The sequence below is a fragment of the Spodoptera frugiperda genome, chromosome 5 (genome assembly GCF_023101765.2).
Source record: "Spodoptera frugiperda isolate SF20-4 chromosome 5, AGI-APGP_CSIRO_Sfru_2.0, whole genome shotgun sequence".
In the NCBI taxonomy this organism is placed as follows: Eukaryota; Metazoa; Arthropoda; class Insecta; order Lepidoptera; family Noctuidae; genus Spodoptera; species Spodoptera frugiperda.
This window is the reverse complement of record NC_064216.1, coordinates 8,313,455-8,336,703: the sequence shown is the minus strand read 5'-3', so window position 1 is coordinate 8,336,703 and position 23,249 is coordinate 8,313,455. Positions and strand designations below refer to the sequence as shown.

The 23,249-nt window shown below is 37.1% G+C and overlaps 1 protein-coding gene across 1 annotated transcript; it reads right to left on the bottom strand.

Annotated features, from left to right (window-relative positions):
* Nucleotides 1-1,259: 1,259 nt before the first annotated feature.
* On the bottom strand, nucleotides 1,260-21,676 carry LOC118272173 (uncharacterized). The gene is made up of 7 exons (XM_050693808.1): nucleotides 21,363-21,676; nucleotides 20,394-20,509; nucleotides 4,500-4,643; nucleotides 3,553-4,407; nucleotides 2,311-3,501; nucleotides 1,671-1,783; nucleotides 1,260-1,410 (listed from the first exon to the last, which is right to left on the bottom strand). Exons 1-7 carry the CDS (start codon nucleotides 21,547-21,549, stop codon nucleotides 1,260-1,262), a joined length of 2,757 nt encoding a protein of 918 aa, XP_050549765.1. The 5' UTR covers nucleotides 21,550-21,676.
* Nucleotides 21,677-23,249: the final 1,573 nt, after the last annotated feature.

The window sequence follows — 23,249 nt, the reverse complement described above, 5'->3', positions numbered from 1 at the left end:
ATGATTGGAACAGAACTTTGGTTCGGCAGCGGCGCATGCGATCGGTTGAAGGAGAAGACAAAAGTAGTTAAGTTTGCTATCGGTTTTATTGCTCATAGATCGGAATTAATTTGTTGATCGAATACGCATTCGCGATTGATAATACAACGGCTGAGAAAAAGAAAATAAGGCGTTTTGAATATGTACTGAATTAATTATAGTTATCTTCCTAAAGACTTTAATTAGCAGAGTTCAGACGCAAATGTAGAACATGATTAGGCTTATTTTTTTTTAAATAAAATAAACTTTTCGTACAGTACAATTTCCGAATTGGAAACTGACGTCTTTATTTGATAATAAAATAATAATTTCCGTAATAAAATTTATTTATTTTCCAATATTAATACAGACATATCTTAAAACTAAGCTTGCATAATAATTAATAATACAATAAATTTTGTAGCGTTACACGACCAGGTTTAAAACAGTTGAAAAGACAAATAATCATTTAGGAACCAAACTAGGAAAACCTGTACTTAAATAAAATATAAAAATGCATCTATAACTATAATAAAATTAATTACATAATACCTTTCTAGATATTCATAAATACTTAACGTTACATTTCAAATCCCTAAAATGATCGTCATTTTAATTATGTACCTAAGTATACACTTAGGTAAGGTAAAAAATAAAATTTAAATAATAAATATCTAATGAAATAATATTAATAACATCAACATAAACTTTGAACAAACATTGTCATATTTTATTATTTTATCATAATTATTCAGCATCTATTTCAGTAGGATTTAACTATAGTCCTAGACCAAATAGGCGATATATTGAAGAGTGATCAAATTATATTATAGCCATTCTTAATCGACGAGCATGCACAAAGAGATTAATGATGGTAGAAGAAGGGAAAGAGGTACGATAGAATCGTGATAGGCAAGACATTATTAGATATTCCTACTGTTACCTCTACCTACCCGCTACATACTTGGCAACTACATTTGTATTACAGTAATATATTTTAATCGTCATATATTTCCTCGACCACTAATTCTTCCGACGAAGATGAAGAAGTTGAGAGAAGATAGTCGTCGGATTGTTGTCTGTGCCGTCGCCTATGCTTCATTTTCCGTTCATTTTGAAAGCAAACATTAACTTAGTGGTGGTCAAGTGGATGTGACCACGGTTGTACACATGAGAAAATATAGTATAGGTATAGTATTGGGTTGCTCTACTATTTTAAAGAAAAAATAAGATAATGCAAGTTACCTCACTAAATCCTTGGGAACATTACATTTTGACGCTACTGTTCTCACAATGTCCTCAACGAGCATTGGATTTAAAACTCTCTTTGTTTCTTTCTTCATATTATAAATTGAAGGCTGCGTCCCAAGAAGCGAATACTGGGCTAGAACACTGAAAGTAAAATTGTACTTCAACTGTATTTCTTTTATATCGTTTCCCTTATGTCCCATTGGGTTAGGTAAGTAAAGACACGATTGGGGATTCGCGTGTAATAGTTCAATTTAAGGTAGGCCCTTTATATTTACAGACTTCCTGTATAACTTTATCGTGCACCGCTTTGTAGCGATCTAAAAAATCTGTATCTACCACATAATTACTTTTGAATGTTTAAATACATTTTTCAATGGTTTGAGCATTATTGAATAACATACCTTCGTGGAAATACTGATAGTAATAACTGACGAGTTGCTAAACTATGTGAACTCCAGTCAATCGAAGTCATTATACATCCTGGTACTTTAGCAACACCTGTCCCGATTTCCACCTGATGGTCAGAAAATTGAATATGGTTCAAAAAGACAAAAAAAATCATAAAAATGATTATATACATTACTAGCTTTTGCCCGCGGCTTCGCTCGCGTTAAGAAGTATTATTATTAATGGAATTTATCAAAATCCTTTCTTAAGGGATGCCTACGTCATAGTAGCTTTATGCATGCAAAGTCTCAATCCAATCGATTTAAAATTGACCAAATTTCATACAAACTTTCATCCCCTATTTGCCCCAACTTCTATCCCTCTGGGGGGTAAAATTAATGCATCCAGTTGTTTGGGCTATGCGTTGATAGATCACTATGTCAGTCAGCCAGTCAGTCAGCTTTGCTGCCGCGCAATTCATAAACGCAGTAAAAAAACAGGACTGCGAAATTTAAAAACGCAGTAAAGAGCATGTGCAGTTAGTGGTACTTACTGCGTTTATGAATTGTGCGGCCATGTTCTTTACTGCTTTTATAAATTATGCCGTATAATATATGTTTAGAAGATAGAAGATACTGCACAAATGATTCTTACCAGGTTGTGGCACTTCTTACGAATACTACTAAAAGAAATATTAGGTGAGTTTCTGCGCCGCTTGAGGTACGACCTCGAGCCGTTTGCCACTAGACCAGACAGTGAAACCTTTCGTTTCAATATTCTTCTTTGTTCGTTGTATTCTTCTCTACCTTCCACTTCTGCTTCTATTATTTCTACTACACTCTTATCGTCTTCTTCACTATGTACATTATTTAAGTTTACTTGTGGATTACTCTGGTTTCGTTCAATACCACCGATATTCTCTTGGGCATTCATCTCTTCATCAAATTCTTCAGATGACGTAGTCAGATCATCCTTTGCTTGCGTATAATTTTTCAATTCTGTATCAATAATTTTTGCTATTTTTTGCATTTTTCTTAGTCGTTTCCAGAATTTTTCTGTACAGTAGTCACCCGCTTTGTTATTTCGGGAATCGCCGGTTGTATCTATTGGTTGAGAAGCAGGGTTGTCAACTATCGGTTGGGGGCCGTTATCTACGGGTGGAGAAGCAAGGCAGTTACCTATCGGTGGGGAAGCAGGTCCACTAACCACCGGTTGAACAGCAGGGTTATCATCAATCGGTGGAGGAACAGGATCAGCAACTTCTGGTTGGGCAGCAAGGCCGTTAACTTCCAGTAGGGGAACAGGGTTATCAACTACCTGTGGGGGAACATTGTCATCAACCACATTTGGGGGAACAAGGTCATGATCTGCCGGTGGGGGAACAGGATCTTCAACCTCTAGTCGGGCAGCAGGACCGTTGACTCGTTGTTGGGGACCAGGAACAGCAACTACCGGTGGGGGAACAGGGTCAACAACTGCCTGTGGAGGAACAGGGTCATTAACTACCTGTGGGGGAACATTGTCATCAACCATATTTGGGGGATGATCATCAACCTCTAGTCGGCCAGCAGGACCGTTAACAGCAACTACCTGTGGAGGAACAGGGTCAGCAACTACCTGTGGGGGAACAGGAACAGGATCAGCAACTACCTGTGGAGGACCAGGGTTATCAACTACTTGAGGGGGAACATGGTCATCAACTACCTGTGGGGGAACAGGGTTATCAACTACCTGTGGGGGAACATTAACAGGATCAGCAGCTACTTGTAGAGGACCAGGATTATCAACTACCTGTGGGGGAACAGGGTTATCAACTACCTGTGGGGGAACAGGGTCATCAACTACCTGTGGGGGAACAGGGTTATTTACCGGTGGGGGAACAGGGACATCAACTACTGGTTGGGCAGCAGGGCCGTTGACCACTGGTGGAAGAGCTGGCTCGTTAACTATCGGAGGGGAAATAGGGTCATTAGCTGCCGGTGGTTGAGGAGGACCGTTGACGACCGGTTGGACCGGTTGAATGGCTAAACGGGGAGCTACCGGTGGGGGACCAAGGCCGTAAAATAGAGGTGGATATAACGGAAGATGTTGTTGACGCGCAGCTCCATTGTCCATTACGTGTGGTGGAGCTTGGTAGACCATTGGTTGGGGCGCATTAGGTCTGTTGAATATCTGTTGGGGCGCAGGATTTCTGTTGAATATCGGTTGTGGCGCAGCGTTGTTGACCATCGGTTGTGGCGCAGCGTTGTTGACCATCGGTTGAGGTGCAGCATGTCTGTTGCCTATCAATTGAGGCGCAGCTTGTCTGTTGTATATCATCGGCTGGGGCGCAGCATGTCTGTTGTATATTATTGGTTGAGGCGCAGCCTGTCCGTTAAACATCAGTTGGCGCGCAGCTCTGTTGGCCATCGGTTGGGGCGCGGCATATCTGTTGTAAATCGGTTGAAGCGCAGCTCCGTTTGCAATAGGGTGGGGGGCAGCTCTGTTCGCCATCAGTTGGGGCGCTGCTGCGTTCGCCATCGGGTGGGGCAAAGGTACGTTCGCCATCGGTTGAGGCGCAACTCCGTTCGCCATTGGGTGGGGCGCAGCTCCGTTCGCCAACGGCTGGGGCGCAGCTCCATTCGCCAACGGCTGGGCCCCAGCTCCGTTTGCTATCGGCTGAGGCGCAGCTCCAGAACCATTACCGACTACTTGTTGGGGCAAAAATCTGTTTGCTAATTGTCGTATCCTTTCATCGATGATTAAGTTGGACTGTAAAAATAACATCATAATTAAAGTTACTTACTAACCTTTATACTCAAGTAACAAGTACTTATAACAAGTGTATAAAGCTAAGGACTTACGGATATTCTTTGCTCATCACTACTGTCGCTAAAATCGCTGTCGCTAGTACTTGTGTATCCTGTACGCCGCGCAATCTCTAAATTAGGTAACGGTGATGCTTCGCCAGTAGTATTTGGTGGGTCGTTTACTTGCAAACAATACGTCTGAAAATAATGAAAATTATCATGAGTAGTATGACTAACTAATCTCGCTGGTCGGCTCCTATTGATCGTAGCGTGATGTTACACAAGCTTTTATTTAACGTGCACCGTGAAGAGGAAATCTTGGAACAACATTTTTAATCTTCATTCGATTAAGTTAAAAATTTGTATCTATAAACGTACTCGTATGTACTACCTATAATAAATTGACTATCCAACACAAAAATAATTAGTCTATTCAAACTAGTAGTTTCAAAGATGAACGCGGTCAAAAAACGAACTCTTACGCTTTATAACATTATACCGCATGGAGAAACCTCTTATGACTTAATTTAAACCACATATTTGTTATCATCTTGAAATAGGCCCAGTAGCAAAGCCAAAAAGTGCATTATTATCTTTGAGCTAATTTAAACACTGTTTACAAATACGGCATTATGACAGCCGCTCCCCATGTCCGTAACATTCCTAGACAACCTACAACATTACAGCTCTTCTGGGGCCATGAAACATGAAGCTGATCCCACAGAATTTAATTCTATTTGTTTGTGTATTATGTTTGACATTTTTTTTTTCAGTTTTCGTTGAAATACATATTTAGTTGTATTATACTTCTGTGGATTAGTACTATTTGTAATTAAATTTAAATCATAATATGAGTGATCTCCATATTGTTTGTTAGATGATAAGTATGATGTAACTTTTAATAATTATAAGAGCGATTACCTATTATGATGGAGTCGAGAGACAGTCGAGGGATTATCTCGATAACTTACAGCAATAACCCCGTGTATGGGCTTGTATTATTTGTACTTATTGATGAGGACTTTACATTTAAAAATGGGATGTGATTGTCACTAGGAGTCTGATGATGAAGAAGTACAATAGTTGAGGGATCTCCTAAATAGTTATCAGTAGCTGTCTTGTGTTTGGGCTTGATTAATTTGTATTGATGAGGACTTTACACCTATATGGGGTATGATTTTTTACTGCACGGATGGCGCGGTGGCCGGGCAACCGGTTGCCCCTTAACTTGTAGCGGGTTCGACTCCCGCACGGAGCAACTCTTTGTATGATCTATAAGTTGTTGTTACGGTTTTGGGTGTCATGTGTTAACTTCTATGTTTTTAAACGTACCCACGACACAGAAGAAAAAACTAGTGTAGGGCTACATTTAAAAATAAATAAAATGTCATTAGTGGCCTGATGATGAAGTGCGAAAGGTAAAGAATAAAAAACCACAAAGTAACAGATTATGTACTGAATTAATTATTATGTTATTGGCTTACTCACATAACTGTTTGACGAGGAACTCCATCTTTGAACATCTACAGCCCTTGATAAGTTTCAAGCCATGCTAGAGGCGTGAGTAAGCCGATGATATAATAATTATTTTAGTATGTCTCAAGAAAGTTATAATAAAATTATATGTACTGAATTACTGATAGGTTACCCACCCGCTGAACATAGAAATTGGTGTCACAAGCCTATAACTTAGGTAAGTAATAGTCACAGTTACAATCTGTGATACAATTTAATCTATTATATAAAAATAAGTCGGGTTTTCCTTCCTGACGCTATAACTCCAGAACGCACGAACCCATTTCCATAGCAAAGAAAATTCAGGAAAAAATCAAGAGCAGGAAAACACGGAAGATCATTGGTGGCGGCATGGAGTTCGCCGGGTTTGCTAGTGTTGTGATAAAATCAGCTGAATATAAGGTATCACCGACATAAAGTAGCACTGATTTCAACATATCAATAGGTGGGTAACCTATCAGTAGGTAGGTACCATGAATCGTCACGCCTTTTATCCCGGAGGGGTTAGGCAGAGGTGCACATTACGGCACGTACTTAATGCCGCTACACAATGTACAACCACTTTTCAACATTTCTGTTTCTGTAATAGGTGAGCACACATACATACATAATTAGGTGACTGGTGGGTGAGTACATATCATATCATATCAGTACGTAATCTTCTATAATATAAAAATAAGTCGCGTTTACCTTCCTGACGCTAAAACTCCAGAACGCACGAACCTATTTCCATGGTTTTGCATTTGTTGCAAAGGTCTTGCGTTCCGTGAGGCTTGTAGCAAAGAAAATTCAGGAAAAATTCAAGGGAAAAGCAGGAAAACAGGTAAAATCATTGGTGGTGAAACGGAGTTCGCCCGGTTTGCTAGTGACTTATGTTTGTTACGCAGTTTTTTATTTTATTAATATAATATTAGGTATATCTAATATGTTTATATAAGACAAATATTCACTATACATATATACTTGGTGGATTACATAAAAATATTATAGTAAAATGACGCCGAAATACTTTAACCGCACGGTTAACGCTGTAACTGGCCTGAGCGGGTTCGATTCCCGCGCTGTACGCTCCACAAGCGCTTATTCCAGGTTTGCGCGTGATATGCAATTGAAATTAAAGTGTTTATAAACACAATAACGACACAGGATGAAAATCTTAAGTTGGGCAATACTTTTACACAGACTATAAATATTGTCAATGGTTGGTAATTTCTCACTAGATAGAATTCAAAAGCTACAATGAAAGGTAGGGTAGCTCAGTTGCCCATCGGAACGAGTGCTGGAACAATCTTGCAGGTCCAAGTCAACCTCGTAAGTATTATTCTATTATTATTTGGTGTTTATATAGTGTTATTAATTAATTGAAAATAATGTTTTGCGGTGTAGGCTGCGCAACGTCGCCGCGCACGCTGCCCACGAAGAAGAGTGTTTCCCGAAGTGACTGTGATTTGAAACTAGTAGTGCTTATACACGCGAAATATCAAATATATTATTATGACACAATACCCCGCTAATTATAAACCTGCGTTTTATACGTGAACACTTGGATGTCGTGTGATATAAGTTTTTAAACTGACATGGTCACTAACACTAAGACGGGATATTTACCATGTAAACAGTGCCGAAATATCGGAAATCCATGGAAGTAAATAAACATGGTAAATATTCCGTCTTAAGTTCTAATGTTAGAGTCGTGTGATATGTTTGACAACACGCGCCCGCGCCCGCTTCCGCGCCCGCCTGTAACGTGGCCAAGCACGTTGATCTTTTATCAGTTACATGAGTAACATGTTATTTTCAATTAATTTTGTGTGTCTCACGATAGTTATTATGCGAAGTTAATTATAATTAAAATATTTGACACAGGTTCCGATTATGATCGTCAGTACTAGGTAGGTAGGTAGGTAATCATGCTCCAACGTCACCCATCGTGAATCTACAATAGTATTATCGTCATCATCAGCCAAGACGTTTACTGACTCACTCCTAAACATAGGCCTCCCTCAATGACTTCCAGATAGATAGGATATATTTACATGTGGTATTTTTTCGTGGTATAAGCCGGTAAACGAGCAGGCGTATCAGAGGCGTTACAAGTGCGTCGCCGTTTGGGGGTTAGGTATTAAGGGTTGTTAGGGAATCGGGAATTGGGAAGAAGGGAGGTAATTGGGCCTCCGGTAACGTCACTCTCACAACGAAACACAACGCAAGCGTTGTTTCACGTCTGCCGTCATTCTGAGAGGCCGTGGTATTTCTCCGGTCGAGCCGGCCCCGTCGTATCGTAGCACGGCGCTCCCACACTTAGGTATGTACACGAACAAATAATAATTACCTATGTTATATTTATTTTTACTTATATTGTTGTTATGTACATTGAAAACATTCAACTCATTTTCCTATATTCAAATCATAAACTTTCGACGACTATTAATTTGACATGTTACATAACATTACATATTTGTACACACACTATATACAAATACACTTGTATATCCCATACAATATATTATACACTATATGTATTGTGTGGAAGTAATACATAATTTTAAAGAAAAATCAAACCTCGAATATGAAGCACCACATGTTTGTTTACAATGAAACATGTAACAACGTAACACCGCAACCATGCAATCTCGAACAATCTAATGTAATACACATACTACCTACATATTTCGAATCATTATCAAAGAAACTTCGTTAACATCTATATTAATATTATTTACCTATTCAGGCACTTATTAATGAATTTGAAAAATAAAACACGTGTTTGTTTACATAAACATGTCACCAAGATAAACTAAGTTTCTCATCACTCTTTTTCTTCCTACTTTTTATTAAACGTTGCCCTACACTAGGGCTGTCTCCTGTGTCGTGAGTTTTTTTACAAACATACAAATACATAATTCACGTACACATGACATCCAGACCCGGAACAACAATTTGTGGGTCACACAAAAAGTTAAGTTGTTCCACGTGGGAATCGAACCCACGACACGTTGCGCAGTAGTCACAAGGTCGTTTATCTAAACTTAATTATGTTTTCTTAAAATATTGCCCTACACTAGTACGTCGTGAGTTTTTGTACAAACATACAAATACATAATTCACATACACATGACATCCAGACCCGGAACAACAATTTGTGGATCACACAAAGAGTTGAGTTGTTCCACATGGGACTTGAACTCACGACACGTTGCGCAGTAGCCACGATGTTGTTTTTATAAACTTCACTTCGTTTTTTTAAAACGTTGCCCTACACTAGGGCTGTCTCCTATGTCGTGAGTTTGTTTACAAACATACAAATACATAATTCACATACACATGACATCCAGACCCGGAACAACAATTTGTGGGTCACACAAAAAGTTGAGTTGGTCCACGTGGGAATAGAACCCACGACACGATGCACAGTAGCCACGAAGTCGTTTTTCTACACTTCACTTCATTTTCTTAAAACGTTGCCCTACACTAGGGCTGTCTCCTGTGTCGTGGGTTTGTTTACAAACATACAAATGCATAATTCATATACACATGACATCCAAACCTGGAACAACAATTTGTGGATCACACAAAGAGTTAGTTGTTCCACGTGGGATTTGAACCCACGACACGTCGCGCAGTAGTCACGAGGTCGTTTTTTTTCTAAACTTCACTTCACACTTCACACACTTCTCCTACATATTACAAACATACAAATACATAATTCACACACACATGACATCCAGACCCGGAACAACAATTTGTCGATCACACAAAGAGTTGAGTTGTTCCACGTGGGATTTGAACCCACGACACGTTGCGCAATAGCCACGAGGTCGATTTTCTAAACTTCACTTCGTTTTCTTAAAACGTTGTCCTACACTAGGGCTGTCTCCTATGTCGTGGGTATGTTTACAAACATACAAACATATAATTCACATACACATGACATCCAGACCCGGAACAATAATTTGTGGATAACACAAAGAGTTGAGTTGTTCCACGTGGGAATCGAACCCACGACACGTTGCGCAGTAGCCACGAGGTCGTTTTTCTAAACTTCACTTCGTTTTCTTAAAACATTGTCCTACACTAGGGCTGTCTCCTGTGTCGTGAGTATGTTTACAAACATATAAATACATATTTCACATACATATTAAATCCAGACCCGGAACAATAATTTGTGGATCACACAAAGAGTTGTTGAGTTGGTCCACGTGGGAATCGAACTCACGACACGTTGCGCAGTAGCCACGAGGTCGTTTTTCGAAACTTTACTTTGTTTTATGTGTCTGTTATGAATATACTATGTGTATATGTCTGACAGTTATAAGTACTAAACTTACTAATATTATAAATTCGAAAGTTTGTGTGTATGTTTGTTACTCAATCACACGAAAAGGGCTGAAGGGATCGGGATGAAATTTTAACAAAGATATAGACTGGAATAAAACGTAGGCTTTTTATTCCACGAGAACACGGGCGAAGCTGCTGACAGAAGCAAGTACGAAGATATTTAATTTTATACCATGTTATTATCCCTATTCGTTTTGAGGGATACCTACTTAAGAATAAAGATTTGTTTTGTGATGGTTGTGTACTGTAAAAATAAGTCGGGTTTTCCTTCCTGACGCTATAACGCATAACCGATTTCCACAGTTTTGCATTCGTTGGAAAGGTCTCGGGCCCCGTGAGGTTTAGAGCAAAGAAAATTCAGGAAAACAATCAAGAGGAAAGCAGAAAAACAGGAAAAAACATTGGTGGTGAAACGGAGTTCGCCGGGTTTGCTACTAATTATACAGTTTGACTGCTCGATCCTTTTGTTTTATTTTGTTGTATTCTGTTTATAGTTAAAGTTAAAATAAATATTTCTATTTATTTATTATTATATAATGAAAACATAACATATCGTCACGCCTTTAATCCCCGAAGGGGTAGGCAGAGGTGCACATTATGGCACGTAATGCCACTGTACAATGCACACCCACTTTTCACAATTTATGTTGTAAGTCCCATGTAATAGGTGGTGAGCCTATTGCCATATACCGGGCACATTTCCAGACTCCGTGCTACCACTGAGAAATTTTCGAAAATCGAAAAAAGCCCAGTAAACTATTGTAAATTATTATATAATGCTTTATTTAATAACATATATGTAGTACCTGGTTGACCGAGCTTCGCTCCGTAGCGATTTTTGAAAATTATATTTAGTATGAACTAGCTTTTGCCCGCGACTTCGTTCGCGTGGAATAGTGACTTCCGGCAAATTTTTGGTTTTAACCACATAGTTCCCATAGCTATAGGCTGATGATGATGATGATGATGATGAGTTCCCGATCTCGCGGGATCTTTTCAAAATTGAGATGTGGAAGATATTCCAGGGAACTCTTCAAAAATCAACATAATGAGCTCTGCGTTTGATTTTAATAGATGTATACTCACTTAGGGCATTGAAAAAATAGTTTAAAAACGGACTTTAACTAAAGAAATATTATAATCTTTCCGAACTTAAGATGAAAACTAACTTAAAACTAAAGAAAGCTACGAATTACGAATTTATAACAATTAAAAAAGAAATTATATTAGAACCTATCCTTTATGCTATAATAACCAAGCTTAAACTAAATAATTTAAAAGAAACGACTTAAATCTAATCTAATTAATTTATAAATTAGACTTACAATTTTATTAAAAAAACTAACTACAGTAACTACTAATAATCGATATCAAACTAAACCTACGTTAAAAAGTTTAACCAGAAAACCAGGAAAACCCAACAAATAAACTTATTAATTGACAAATACAACGAAACCAATTTAGAATATACGAAACAGCAGGACCACTACAGACAAATAATCATACGACTGATAATACACATTTTCTACAATAGTACCGAAGCGCTCGGCCGATACCCAACCAAATAATTGTAACAAAACCATAGCGCAATCTATTTCGCTCCCAACGCCATCTATCGAGGATAAAGACAACTTGGATTATTTATTTATACTCCGTTCGGGCATTTTCTTTGTACTAAAAGTTTAATTATATTGATATATTTTTTTTCATACCTTTTTACTATTTGTTAACTTTTTTTCGATGAATTAAAACAATAACATGAACCGAAGTCGTGTAACGATCGACATAGAATTATCTATACTCCGTTAGAGCGTTTTCTTTGTACTAAAAGTTGTATTATGTTATATTTTTCATTGCTTTTTACTATTTTGTAAAAACAAATTTCCAATGAATTAAAACAATAACATGAACTGAACAATTGTAATTACACCATTGCGCGATCAACGCCATCTATCTACGGAGTATAGGAACAGCCCGACATTGTTCAATTCCGTACTATAAGTACGAAATTGAACAATAGATGGCGCTGTATGTCCGGAATAAATTTATTTTTTTTTTTTTTTTTTTTTATTTTATTTTTAAAAGTGGGGAGGTCTCTCCTTCTCGGGTTTGACCCGGTGAAAATGAGCATCGCGTCCCGCGACCCGCAGGAAAAACGGTGCTCATTGCCCCCAACTAATTATTAATTTATAGCTCTCCTCCTTCCTCTTCTGCTGACTTCTTGAATATAAATACTGTTTGTGTGTTGTTCTGAATTTTGTGTGGATGTAGATTGAATGCTAGGTGTGGAATGTGAGTTTTGTGTGATAGTTGATTGCGTGGTGTGTGGTGTCTGTGTTTGGGATGGCTGTAGTTGATCGGATTCTGGAATGTTTGTGACGAAGACTGTGTCTCCTAGTACTTTGCTAAGAATGATTGTTGTGTGAATGGCGGCTTGTTTTTGTAGTATTGTAGTATCTATTGATGATTCTAGTTTGTCTGTGTATCTGCTGAGACTTTTGGCTACTACCCCTGTGGCTCCAATAACTATGGGAATAACGTGCGTTTCCGTATTCCAAAGGCGTCTAATCTCTGTCTTTAAAAGGTGGTATTTACTCAATTTCTCTATTTCTTTAGCTCCTATGTTGTAGTCGGTTGGTACTGTAATGTCAATGAGGTATGTGGTGTTGGTTGTTTTATTTGTGTATACTATGTCCGGTCTATTGTGTGCTACTGTGACGTCTGTGTGAATTGGGATTTCCCACATTATTTTGGCTGCTTCGTTTTCAACTACTTTGGGTTGGGTGAGAGTCTCTTTCCACCAAAGTTTATTAACGTCCATGCCATGCTTTCGAGCGAGACACCAGTAGACGTACTGGACAAGATTATTATGCCGTTTGACATAATAAGTTCCTGCCAGTTTTTCGCAGCCAGATATTATATGCTGCGCGGTTTCGTCCTTGACAGCGCACAGTCGGCACTTGCCGTCTACTGGCTCTTTGAGGATGTCGCGTTGGTGTTGTCGCGTCATTACCGCTTGGTCCTGTATCGCAAACACGGACGATTCTATTGATGGGGAGACCTGCTGCTTTTTAATCCACCTAAAAGACTGAACTACATCTATATTCTCTTGTCCTAAAACTTTTTTGCAAACTGTCCGTGTAGTGGTTTATTGTGCCATCTGCTAATCTGTTTTCTAATTATTGCCTCTTTAATTTCCTTGTCTGTATGTCTTTCGCCTGTTGCTAACTCTAGTTCCGATTCTATTTCTTCTGCTTCTTTAATTATTGAGTATTTATCTTTATTTATATCATGTTGAACTATTGTTTTTATTAAGTGATCCTGCTCTATTCTAAGATATTGTTTATACTTTATTATTTGTGTTTTATATATATTTTCTACATTGAGTAACCCCCTACCTCCATACATAACCGGTAAGTACAGTCGCTCTACATCTGCTTTTTGTTGGTGTGCTTTATTCATTGCAAGTAGTTTTCGCGTTTTTGTATCTATTTTCTTAAGATCACTTAGTTTGTAATTAATAATACCAATTGAATATAAAAGAATCGGAATAGCGTAAGTATTGATACCCTTTATAATATTGCGTGAATTCAAATGCGAGTTCAGTAGCTTTTTAACTCTTTTAAAATATTCCTTGGAAACCTGTTGTCTGATGGTACTATGATCTATCTTTCCTGATTCGCTTACACCTAAATACTTGTATGTGTTCCCCTGTCCTAGTTCGCTGAATTGCTCACCGCTAAGCAGAACGTGTCCCTCCCCAGTAGTGCTACTCCGATGTCCTAAATTTAAGTGTAGTACGTTGCATTTATTTAGTCCAAATTTCATACCTACGTCTATTGTAAATATTTCCAAGCTATCTAACAAAATCTTTAAATTACTTCTACTGTTTGCATAAATCTTTAGATCATCCATATATAGCAGATGGTTAATGTTATAACTGTCTCTAAGCTTGTAACCTTTAAATTTGTACTTGTTTAATATATGGGAAACTGGATTGATGGCAAGGCAGAACAGCAGGGGTGATAAAGAGTCACCCTGAAATATACCGCGTCTGACGGAAATCGGCTCAGTAGTGAGTGATTCGTGGGTACCTTTGGCTGTCATGACGACTCTCCAAGATGGCATAGTCATCTCTAAGAAACGCTTGATCATGGGTGGGCACTTGTAGATATCAAGGATTTTAAGAAGCCATTCGTGGGACACACTATCGAAGGCTTTTTGATAATCTATCCACGCCATGCTCAAGTTTTTCTGCGATGTATGTGCGTCCTCCAATATGGCCTTATTGACCATGAGATGGTCCTTACAGCCTCGGGCACCACGTCTGCATCCCCGCTGTTCTGCTGCCATTATGTTGTTGCTGCTGCAGTGGTTGTATAAAACGTTAGCCAAAACGGAAGTTAATAATTTGTACATACTGGGCAAACACGCAATTGGTCTCCAGTTTTTCGGGTTTTCGGTGTCAGCGTTTTTGGGGATAAGTATTACCTGACCTGTTGTAAACCATTCCTCTAGATTTTCAAATCCCTGAACTAATTTTGTAAACAATTTGGCAATGTATTTATGTGTGCTTGTTAAATATTTCAAGTAATAGTTTTGAATTTTATCTATTCCCGGTGTTTTCCAGTTGTGTAGCTTTTTAATTGCAAATTTAATTTCATCTATTGTTATCTCTTCCGGTTCTATTGTATTCACTTCTGACATTGATTCTTCTATTTCTTTTATCCAAATAGCATCTGTGTTATATTTAATAGGGTTTGATAAGATGGATCTCCAAAACTGCTCTACGTTTTCTTTACTAGGTATTTTAATTTCCTGCATTTCTTTTTGGTTTCCTAAGCTACTATATAGTTTATGCTCATTTTCTTTAAATAGTTTGTTTTGTTCTCTCTTACTATTTGCATCTTCATACCTTTTAATTCTACCTGCTAATGCTTTTATTTTCTGCTTTAACATTTCTGCTATATTTTTATGATCGTTTTCGCTATGTATATTGTATTTATTGTACAAGTATGCCCTACTCCTGTCCATTCTAGGTGACCTAACTCCTCTTTCGATTTCTATTAATCTAGCTAACTCTTTCCTAAACTTGTTTATCTTTTTTTGAATTCGTATTTTCCAGTTTGGGTCCCTCTTCGGTTTTATTGTGTTACTTGGTTTATATGGTGCCTGGTTATTGTTGACTATTAGGGTTTTAGCGGCTGCATAAATTATGTCGTTTATTTCTCTTAGTGTATTGTTAATCTCTAAAAGGTTCGGTAAGTATTTATTTATTTTGTGGCAGTTTTCAAAGAAATGTTTGTTAAAATTCGCTTTGGGTAGTAGTTTTCTGTCTGCTATAGGTGTTTCTCTTACCTCGGATAGTGTATTTAAAAAACTTAATATTATTGGGTCCCTGTTTTCACTGTCTAATATGTTTTGTGTGGCCTGGATTATTGTTTGAACTTCATCTGGTGTGTATGGTTGCGCGTGAGTGTTTTGTGTGTTATGTAGTGTGTCTGAGTTAAAGTTATTAATTGATTCAGTGTTTTCAGTTACCTCTACTATTCCTTCTGCTGATTGCTTTATTCGGTTGAGTAGTTCTTGTGAAATCATATTGTTTTTTATTATAGTTCGTGCTTGTGTAGATAGTGAGTAACCATTAAATCTATTGACTTTAGGGTTGTTCGGATTTCTCTCAATGTATATACGCTGCAATCTATTGATATATCCTGATCCTGCGGAACGCGCTTTATAGTAACAATACATAAGTTCTTTCATTTCCTCATCACTCCATCGTCTTCTTCTGTCATCGCTTACTATCTCAATGTTATTCGGTTGTGGTTCAGGAGCCTCTGCTGTTTCCGGTGATGGGGTTCTGGTCTGTATGTGGTGTTGTTGTACGTTAATATCAGTGTATTCCGTGTGTTGTGAAGTATGTGTAGAGTGAGTGATACTGGGTGAATTATGGGTGCTGTGAGTTTCTTCTGGGTATAGTGTGGGTTCTTCTGCTCTAATTTTTATTGCATTAAGTGTTTCTGTGGGTATTGCTTTCCGGGCTATTATACTTCTTGCCTGTGTTGATAAAGTGTTCCCAGTAAATGTGAATGCTTTGGGGTTATTGGGGTTTCTACTTCTGAATAACGTTTCTAATCGTTTGATGTATCCGGATCCTAACGCTCTTGCGCGATAGAAACAAAATATCAGTTCTTCAAGTTCTGCGTTTGACCACTTTCTGCGGGTATCTTCATTTAATGTTAACGTGGTCGAGTGGGATGTACCGGCAGAGCTAGCTGGAGACACTTCTCCGCTCCGCAAAGCATCATCCTCAGAATGGTCGGCTGTAACATTTGGGGCGCCCCTTTCTACTCCCACCCCGACTCCCGCCCGCCTGCTCAGCGGAGAGTCGCTGGCTAGCCCTACTACACGCCCGTCACCAGCACCAGACGTGTCCCGGCGATAGCCCCCGGGAAGCGGCCTTAAACGTTTATTCCTTTTTTGACTCTCCATTTTTGTTTGGGTTGCCAGAGCCCCGTTGGTCACCCGCAAAAGTAATTTCGTTTGCGAATGTCCGCCACTCACGTGAGCGTAGATGGTCAGCTCGGACGTGGGGTTGAACTTGTGAGCGGCTTATTTTATTTTATTTTATTTTATTTTATTTTATTTTATTTTATTTTATTTTATTTTATTTTATTTTATTTTATTTTATTTTATTTTATTTTATTTTATTTTATTTTTATTTTTATTTTTATTTTTATTTTATTTTTATTTTATTTTTATTTTATTTTTTGATTTTTGAAATAAAAATATATCTTTGTCCTTTCTAAGGTTCTAAACTATATCTGTACCAAATTTCAACCAAATCATAGAATGTTCGACGTGATTCTTTAATTTGACATAACTTTTTTATTTATGAACCGATTGACATGAAACAAACACTAAATGTAAATTTAAGCATCCCACAATATATTCGTGAAAACCGCATCCAACTCGGATCAGCCGTTTCTGAGATTAGCGCGCACAGACGAACAGACAAACAGACAAACAGACAAACAGACAAACAGACAAAAAAAAGTTAATTACATTTTTGGGTTCGACATCGACATAACAATAACCCCTGCTATTTTTTTTTTTTATTTTCAATGTACAGACAGCACTTTTCTACGATTTTATTATATGTATAGATATAGATGAACTGAAGAAATATGAATGAATAATGTTCGATTTTTCCGACATATAATACTAAAAGAAATTTGGTAATGGTTCTTCTATTCATCAATAGATGGCGTTAGTCGTCGGCTATGAAGAAAATTTATTATTAACTAACTATCTTAGGAACCGAGCTTTTCTTGGACCTGGAACTTAAATAAATCGATTTTTTGCCCCAAAAAAACCCTAATCTGTAACTTTCAAGAAAATCGTTGGAGCCGTTTCCGAGATCTTGATTCTATACATATGTATATGTATATATAATATATACAAGAATTGCTCGTTTAAAGGTATTAGATTAATAGAATGTACGTTTAGATATAGGTACTTTGTATATCACAGTTTGATAGCATATACCAGTGTTGATGAATATAATATTCTTAATCAATCGATTATTATGTAATACACACACAACGTCACGCCTTTTTATCCCCGAAGGGGTAGGTAGAGGTGCACATTGCGGCACGTAATGTCGCTATACAATGTACACCCACTTTTCACCATTTGTGTTATAAGTCCCATGTAATAGGAGGTGAGCCTATTGCCATATACTGGACACAATTCCAGACTCCGTGCTACTACCGAGAAATTTTCGAAAAACCGAAAAAAGCCCAGTAATACTTTGCCCGACCCGGGAATCGAACCCGAGACCCCTTGTTCGGCAGTCGCACTTGCGATCACTCGACCAACGAGGCAGTCACTATTATGTGTAATCTATTATATAAAAATAAGTCGGGTTTTCCTTCCTGACGCTATAACTCCAGATCGCACGAACCGATTTCCACGGTTTTGCATTCGATGGAAAGGTAACGGGTTCCGTGATGTTTATAGCAAAGAAAATTTAAATAATTCAAAAGCCCAAATTCTGTTACAAGTCATTATTGTACGCGGATGAAGTCGCGGGTAACAGCTAGTATGCTATATATTTATTTAAATAATTCCATACTACTAAAAATATTTAACTGAGAAAGTTGGTGCCGACAGTTAGGGTTAGTTAATAGTATCATTATCAGATATTTTAAGTATTCTAAGGACTTGTTTCACAATCTCTGGATAGCCGCTATATATTAGATAACTTTGAATTAAGAACGTCATTTGTATGAACTATCTGTCACATAAGTTTATTGGGCACTTATATGAAGGTGGTGAAACAGGCGCTTAGTGTTATTCTTCCTAAACTCTGAATCTTATTCTCTAATCAGAACGATTATCCACACACTTTTGTCTTTCTCATCAAAAGTAATATTCTTTCTGAAAGATTCGTGTCACAGAAAAAATATAGGTATTTAGGGGCTATTCAGGTAAAATGTTGAGAGGACCTTTCATACTTTCCTAGTCTTTCAGTAATCTCCTATTGTAGGATAAATATGATGAATAGCCGTCAAATATAGACGGGGTTGTAAAGTTTTACACTCTTTTGTTTAATTTGATTTTTTATGCTTACAAAAAAGTCAACGTTAAACAAAAAAGGATGGGCGGTACTACAAAGCATTGTTTAATCATAAAAATAATTTTTTTTTAAAGTAACTAAGGTATATTTATTTATTAAATATACTTTAAAATTATTTTTTTGAATATTATATTAAAACGCATCGATACGTAGTATTAACTTACTAATATAATAAATGCGTGTTAGTGAGTTTGTGTGTTTGTTACTCAATTACATCAAAACGACTGAACGGATCGGTTATTGTTTGTTTTGTTGCTAATAAAATTATCTGATATAATTAGGATTTTTATAGGCCTTATACCTTCGGCATGCATAATATTTTCCACTTTAAAAAGTTTCTTTTCAAGCCACCAGCCACAAATCGCAGATGCTCTCTCTTCAATACCTACAGGTAATATTTTGGACAATGGTCATCCGATCTTTTGTTTCAAGCCGTCCTATCTTTGTATGTGGTAAGTATGTGTGTGTATATGTGTATGTGTAGTGTATTTGAACATAGATACACACAGGCATAGGGTGAACCCAAACCCTCCTTTTTTTTTGCTTTAGTCAGGTACAACCTCAGGGGATTACCAATAAACCTTTTTTTTTTCAAGGAAGTGCAATACCACCCCCAATTGTTTTATTTATCCTCAGTACTGTATTACAGTACCTACACTAAACTCTTTTCAATAAACAAAAATGAATCCGTCACGTCTTTCAATTGTTTTTTGTACCTTCGGGTCATTTTTTCTTTGCGTAGAATTTTCTCATTGGCGAATATGCAAATACAAAAGATAACAATAAAATTGCAAATGTCACAAAAGAACAATAAATGAGGGATCTTTCTAAGCTTTTCTTTTCTTTAAATTTTTTGCGTCGTAAGCGGCTTAGTTACCCATTTCTTAGTATCCAAGATACAAGTTAAGACATGTTTGAAAGAACCGAGTTAAAAAAAATATTGTTTAAAACGGGTAATAGGCAAAGTACAGTACGCGGCCAAAAATATTGCAGCACATTGATCGTTAGAAAGAGACAACTGGAAAAGTCGAAGATCACACTGCTCACGAATAAGAGCCGCTAAAATTGGTTGAATTACAAAAAGACTGAAGAATAAAGCTTTGTACAAATAAATTATCGTAATATCACAAAAAATGTTTCTTTCCAAAATGTAATGCGCTATGTTTATTGTCGGATACTGTACAATGTTGTCTGATCTACAGCTTGGCATCGTGACAGAACAACCGTCAGCTGTGCAACGTGTAGTAGGTTCGATCCCTACACTAAATAATTATTTATTTATCCACTGTATTGAGAGTCATCTAAGGGTTACTTAACCGAGTCCTAAACAAATGTTTTCAAAACTAAATCGTTACTAAGGGAAAGTTTAAGTAATCATTAAATGACTCTGATTGCGGTAGTACGTGATACTCAAACTACACATTACTGTTCTGCTAAGCTGTTCTAGCACTTACTTGACTATTGCTTCTCAATTCTGAGACAGTACGATGACATCTATACATAATTTCCGCCATATAGCTCTCCTGCATACCCGATAGCACTTTCTTTTCATAAACTGCTCTTCTGTTTCCTGCAATCGAAACAAATATGCAATTATTTTTTAAGTTAATCTATAATATAAAAATAAGTCGAATTTTCCTTCCTGACGCTTTAACTTAAGAACTTAAGGTTGCTTTCGCTGGAAAGGTCGCGGGCTCCGTGAAGTATATATAGCAAAGAAAACTCAAGAAAAATGTCAAGAGAAAAGCAGGAATTCAGTGAAAATCATCGGTGGCGAAACGGAGTTCCCCAGGTTTGTTAGTTATGTATAAAACACCCTCGCTAATCACTTTTCTGTCTGTTAAAAAACTTCCGTCTGATATGTTACTACTCATTTTATTACTTAGTAGGATTTCAATATTATCTAATACGATTGTGATTGATACAGCGTTGGACCAAGGGCTGCCTCTATGTAAGTAAGAGGGGGTGTTGTCAGGTGGATTGGAAATCGCGCGTTGTTACCCAGTCTTGATTAAAATGTAGTGGCTTAAGACGATATATATAATACGACCTATATACATATGACTGATCTGGATCTGATTTAATCTGCTATTTAACAAAATCTCTTGAACCATCTAATTGTTTGACAGACACTCTATCACTCCATACAAGTTATGTTAGTTAGTTGGCTCTACACCCGCGGAAAGAGCAGGGGTGGTAATATTTTGTTATATGTTCTTTTTTACCATTACCTATGCGCTTTACGTGTGACCGGTGACAAATAATAAATACTTACCGGAGTGCAATCTGCAATGTCACGGCTTTTATGCTCGAAGGTGTAGGCAAAAGTGCACATTACGGCACGTAATACTACTGTACAATATACACCCACTTTTCACCATTTGTGTTATAAGTCCCATGTAATAGAGGATGAAACTACTTACCGGATACAAATAAAATTCTTGCTTTTTGGGGAGCAAACCCTTGGTCACACAAGTATACAACTTTTCCAGGCACCCAAGTAGTTTCGTCATGGCCCCTTCTAAATACCCGAACCATCACTTTTTTATGGAATAACGTATCCGGATGTCTAACGTCCACCAATTCAGCTAATATCCAAACCATGGACATTTTGTCAATGATGCACTTTACGTTTAAATTAATATAATTGCATATAATATATAGTGTAAATGGTCAACTGACTTCCTAATACTAATTGTAAAATGCTTGTAGATGTCCTACAGCAATGTCAATAAATTGATCGTTTTCTACCCACAAAATGGTAATTTAAAATCGCGACATAATTATGTGGGTTAACGCAGATTTTAACGTTATCTCATATTCTTAGCTGTCAATTTCATTTATAATGTTGAATGGAGGTATTCACACTTTTGGTCGTAAACTTGTAATAACTACAGTCAGTAGACTAACCGAAATTAATCGACAACCAATTTAAAATGTGTGGATAAAGATCGATTTTTAACATTCGTTGTATGGAGTTTTTCTTCGCAGAAATCGATATGGATTAGAATCGGTTATTAATTTCTGCCGAAAATGTAGAAGTCGTTTGCAATAAAGATCTATTTATGTTACACTTACATATTTCTCGACATCCCATTAAAAGTATAGATCATATCATTCGTAATGCAACTGGATAAAAAAATGTTTTAAAATATTTTTTTATCCAGTTTGAACTAAACAGTTTCGAGTTCAAATGACAGTGTCATTTTTGTGTTCATTCAGTAAATACTATAATACAGAAAATACTTAAAACTGCGTCGTTGGTCGAGTGTGGCAAGTGCGATACCCAGGTAATGGGTCTCAGGTTCAAATCCCGGATCGGGAAAGATTTGGAAAAATTTTCCGAAGTAGCACGGAGTCTGGTTTTGTGCCCAATATAGGGCAATGGGCTCACCCTGTCAATTAGATGAATAGAAAGAAACTTATCGGACTTAAACTTCAATAAAAAAACCCATAAAAAATGAAACACAAATTCATAGTTACATTATATTTAATTAAAGAGTAAACATTATTATCATTATCAATTCATTACAAACTTTCATTACAAGCCTTCATTACCAACTTTTTCAAGACTCTAAATGCTCAAGTTACAAACTTTAAAAATCTAATCTCACATTACATTAAATTGTATGACATCTAGACACACGGCAGTGTGTCCGCCAAGTTCGAGCAAAAAAACCGACACACCGGCCGTGGGTTATATTACACGAACCATTTCGGGCCAAGTTCGACCCACCTATAACTCAAAATCTATTTTATCTACGCATATGAAATTTCTAGTATCTATCGAGATCTACTTACTTATCTAAAATACAAAATTTCATTAATGTACCTATTGTAGATCTTGAGATATTGACGTCAGAAAATCGCTATTTTTACTATACACTCACTGACTGACTCACTCATCAAAAACCTAGACCACTTCCAATAGTCGTATTGACTTGAAATTTGGCATGGAGGTAGGTCTTTAGGTCAAGGTAAAGGAAAAAATCTGAAAATGGCCAAGTGTGAGTCGGTTTTAAAAATAATGAAGGTGTAAATTCATACCCCTAAGGAACTAAAACAAAAAAATTAACTATATCTTCCAATGGTCGTACCGACCTAAAATTCGTTACGAAGGTTTGTATTTAGTCAAAGTAAAGTAAAATAAGAAAAAAAGAAAATAAACCTTACAAAAATAAATGAAATCCCACCCAAAACATAAATGTGAAAGGATGCCAAGTTCGATAATATTGGAATGCTTCGCCTATAAAAGAAGTGAGATCTAAATAAGTACCAAGTTCCATACACAGACCTCAGTTAAAAATGAT

Bases quoted from the DNA above. Each gene is read 5' to 3' on its own strand.
- LOC118272173 (XM_050693808.1), bottom strand. From the start codon at position 21,549: ATGTCCATGGTTTGGATATTAGCTGAATTGGTGGACGTTAGACATCCG. The intron at 20,510-21,362 runs GTAAGTAGTTTC...TTTCGATTGCAG, and splicing joins AAGAATTTTATTTGTATCCG to GAAACAGAAGAGCAGTTTAT. The intron at 4,644-20,393 runs GTAAGTGCTAGA...CATTATTTTCAG, and splicing joins AATTGAGAAGCAATAGTCAA to ACGTATTGTTTGCAAGTAAA.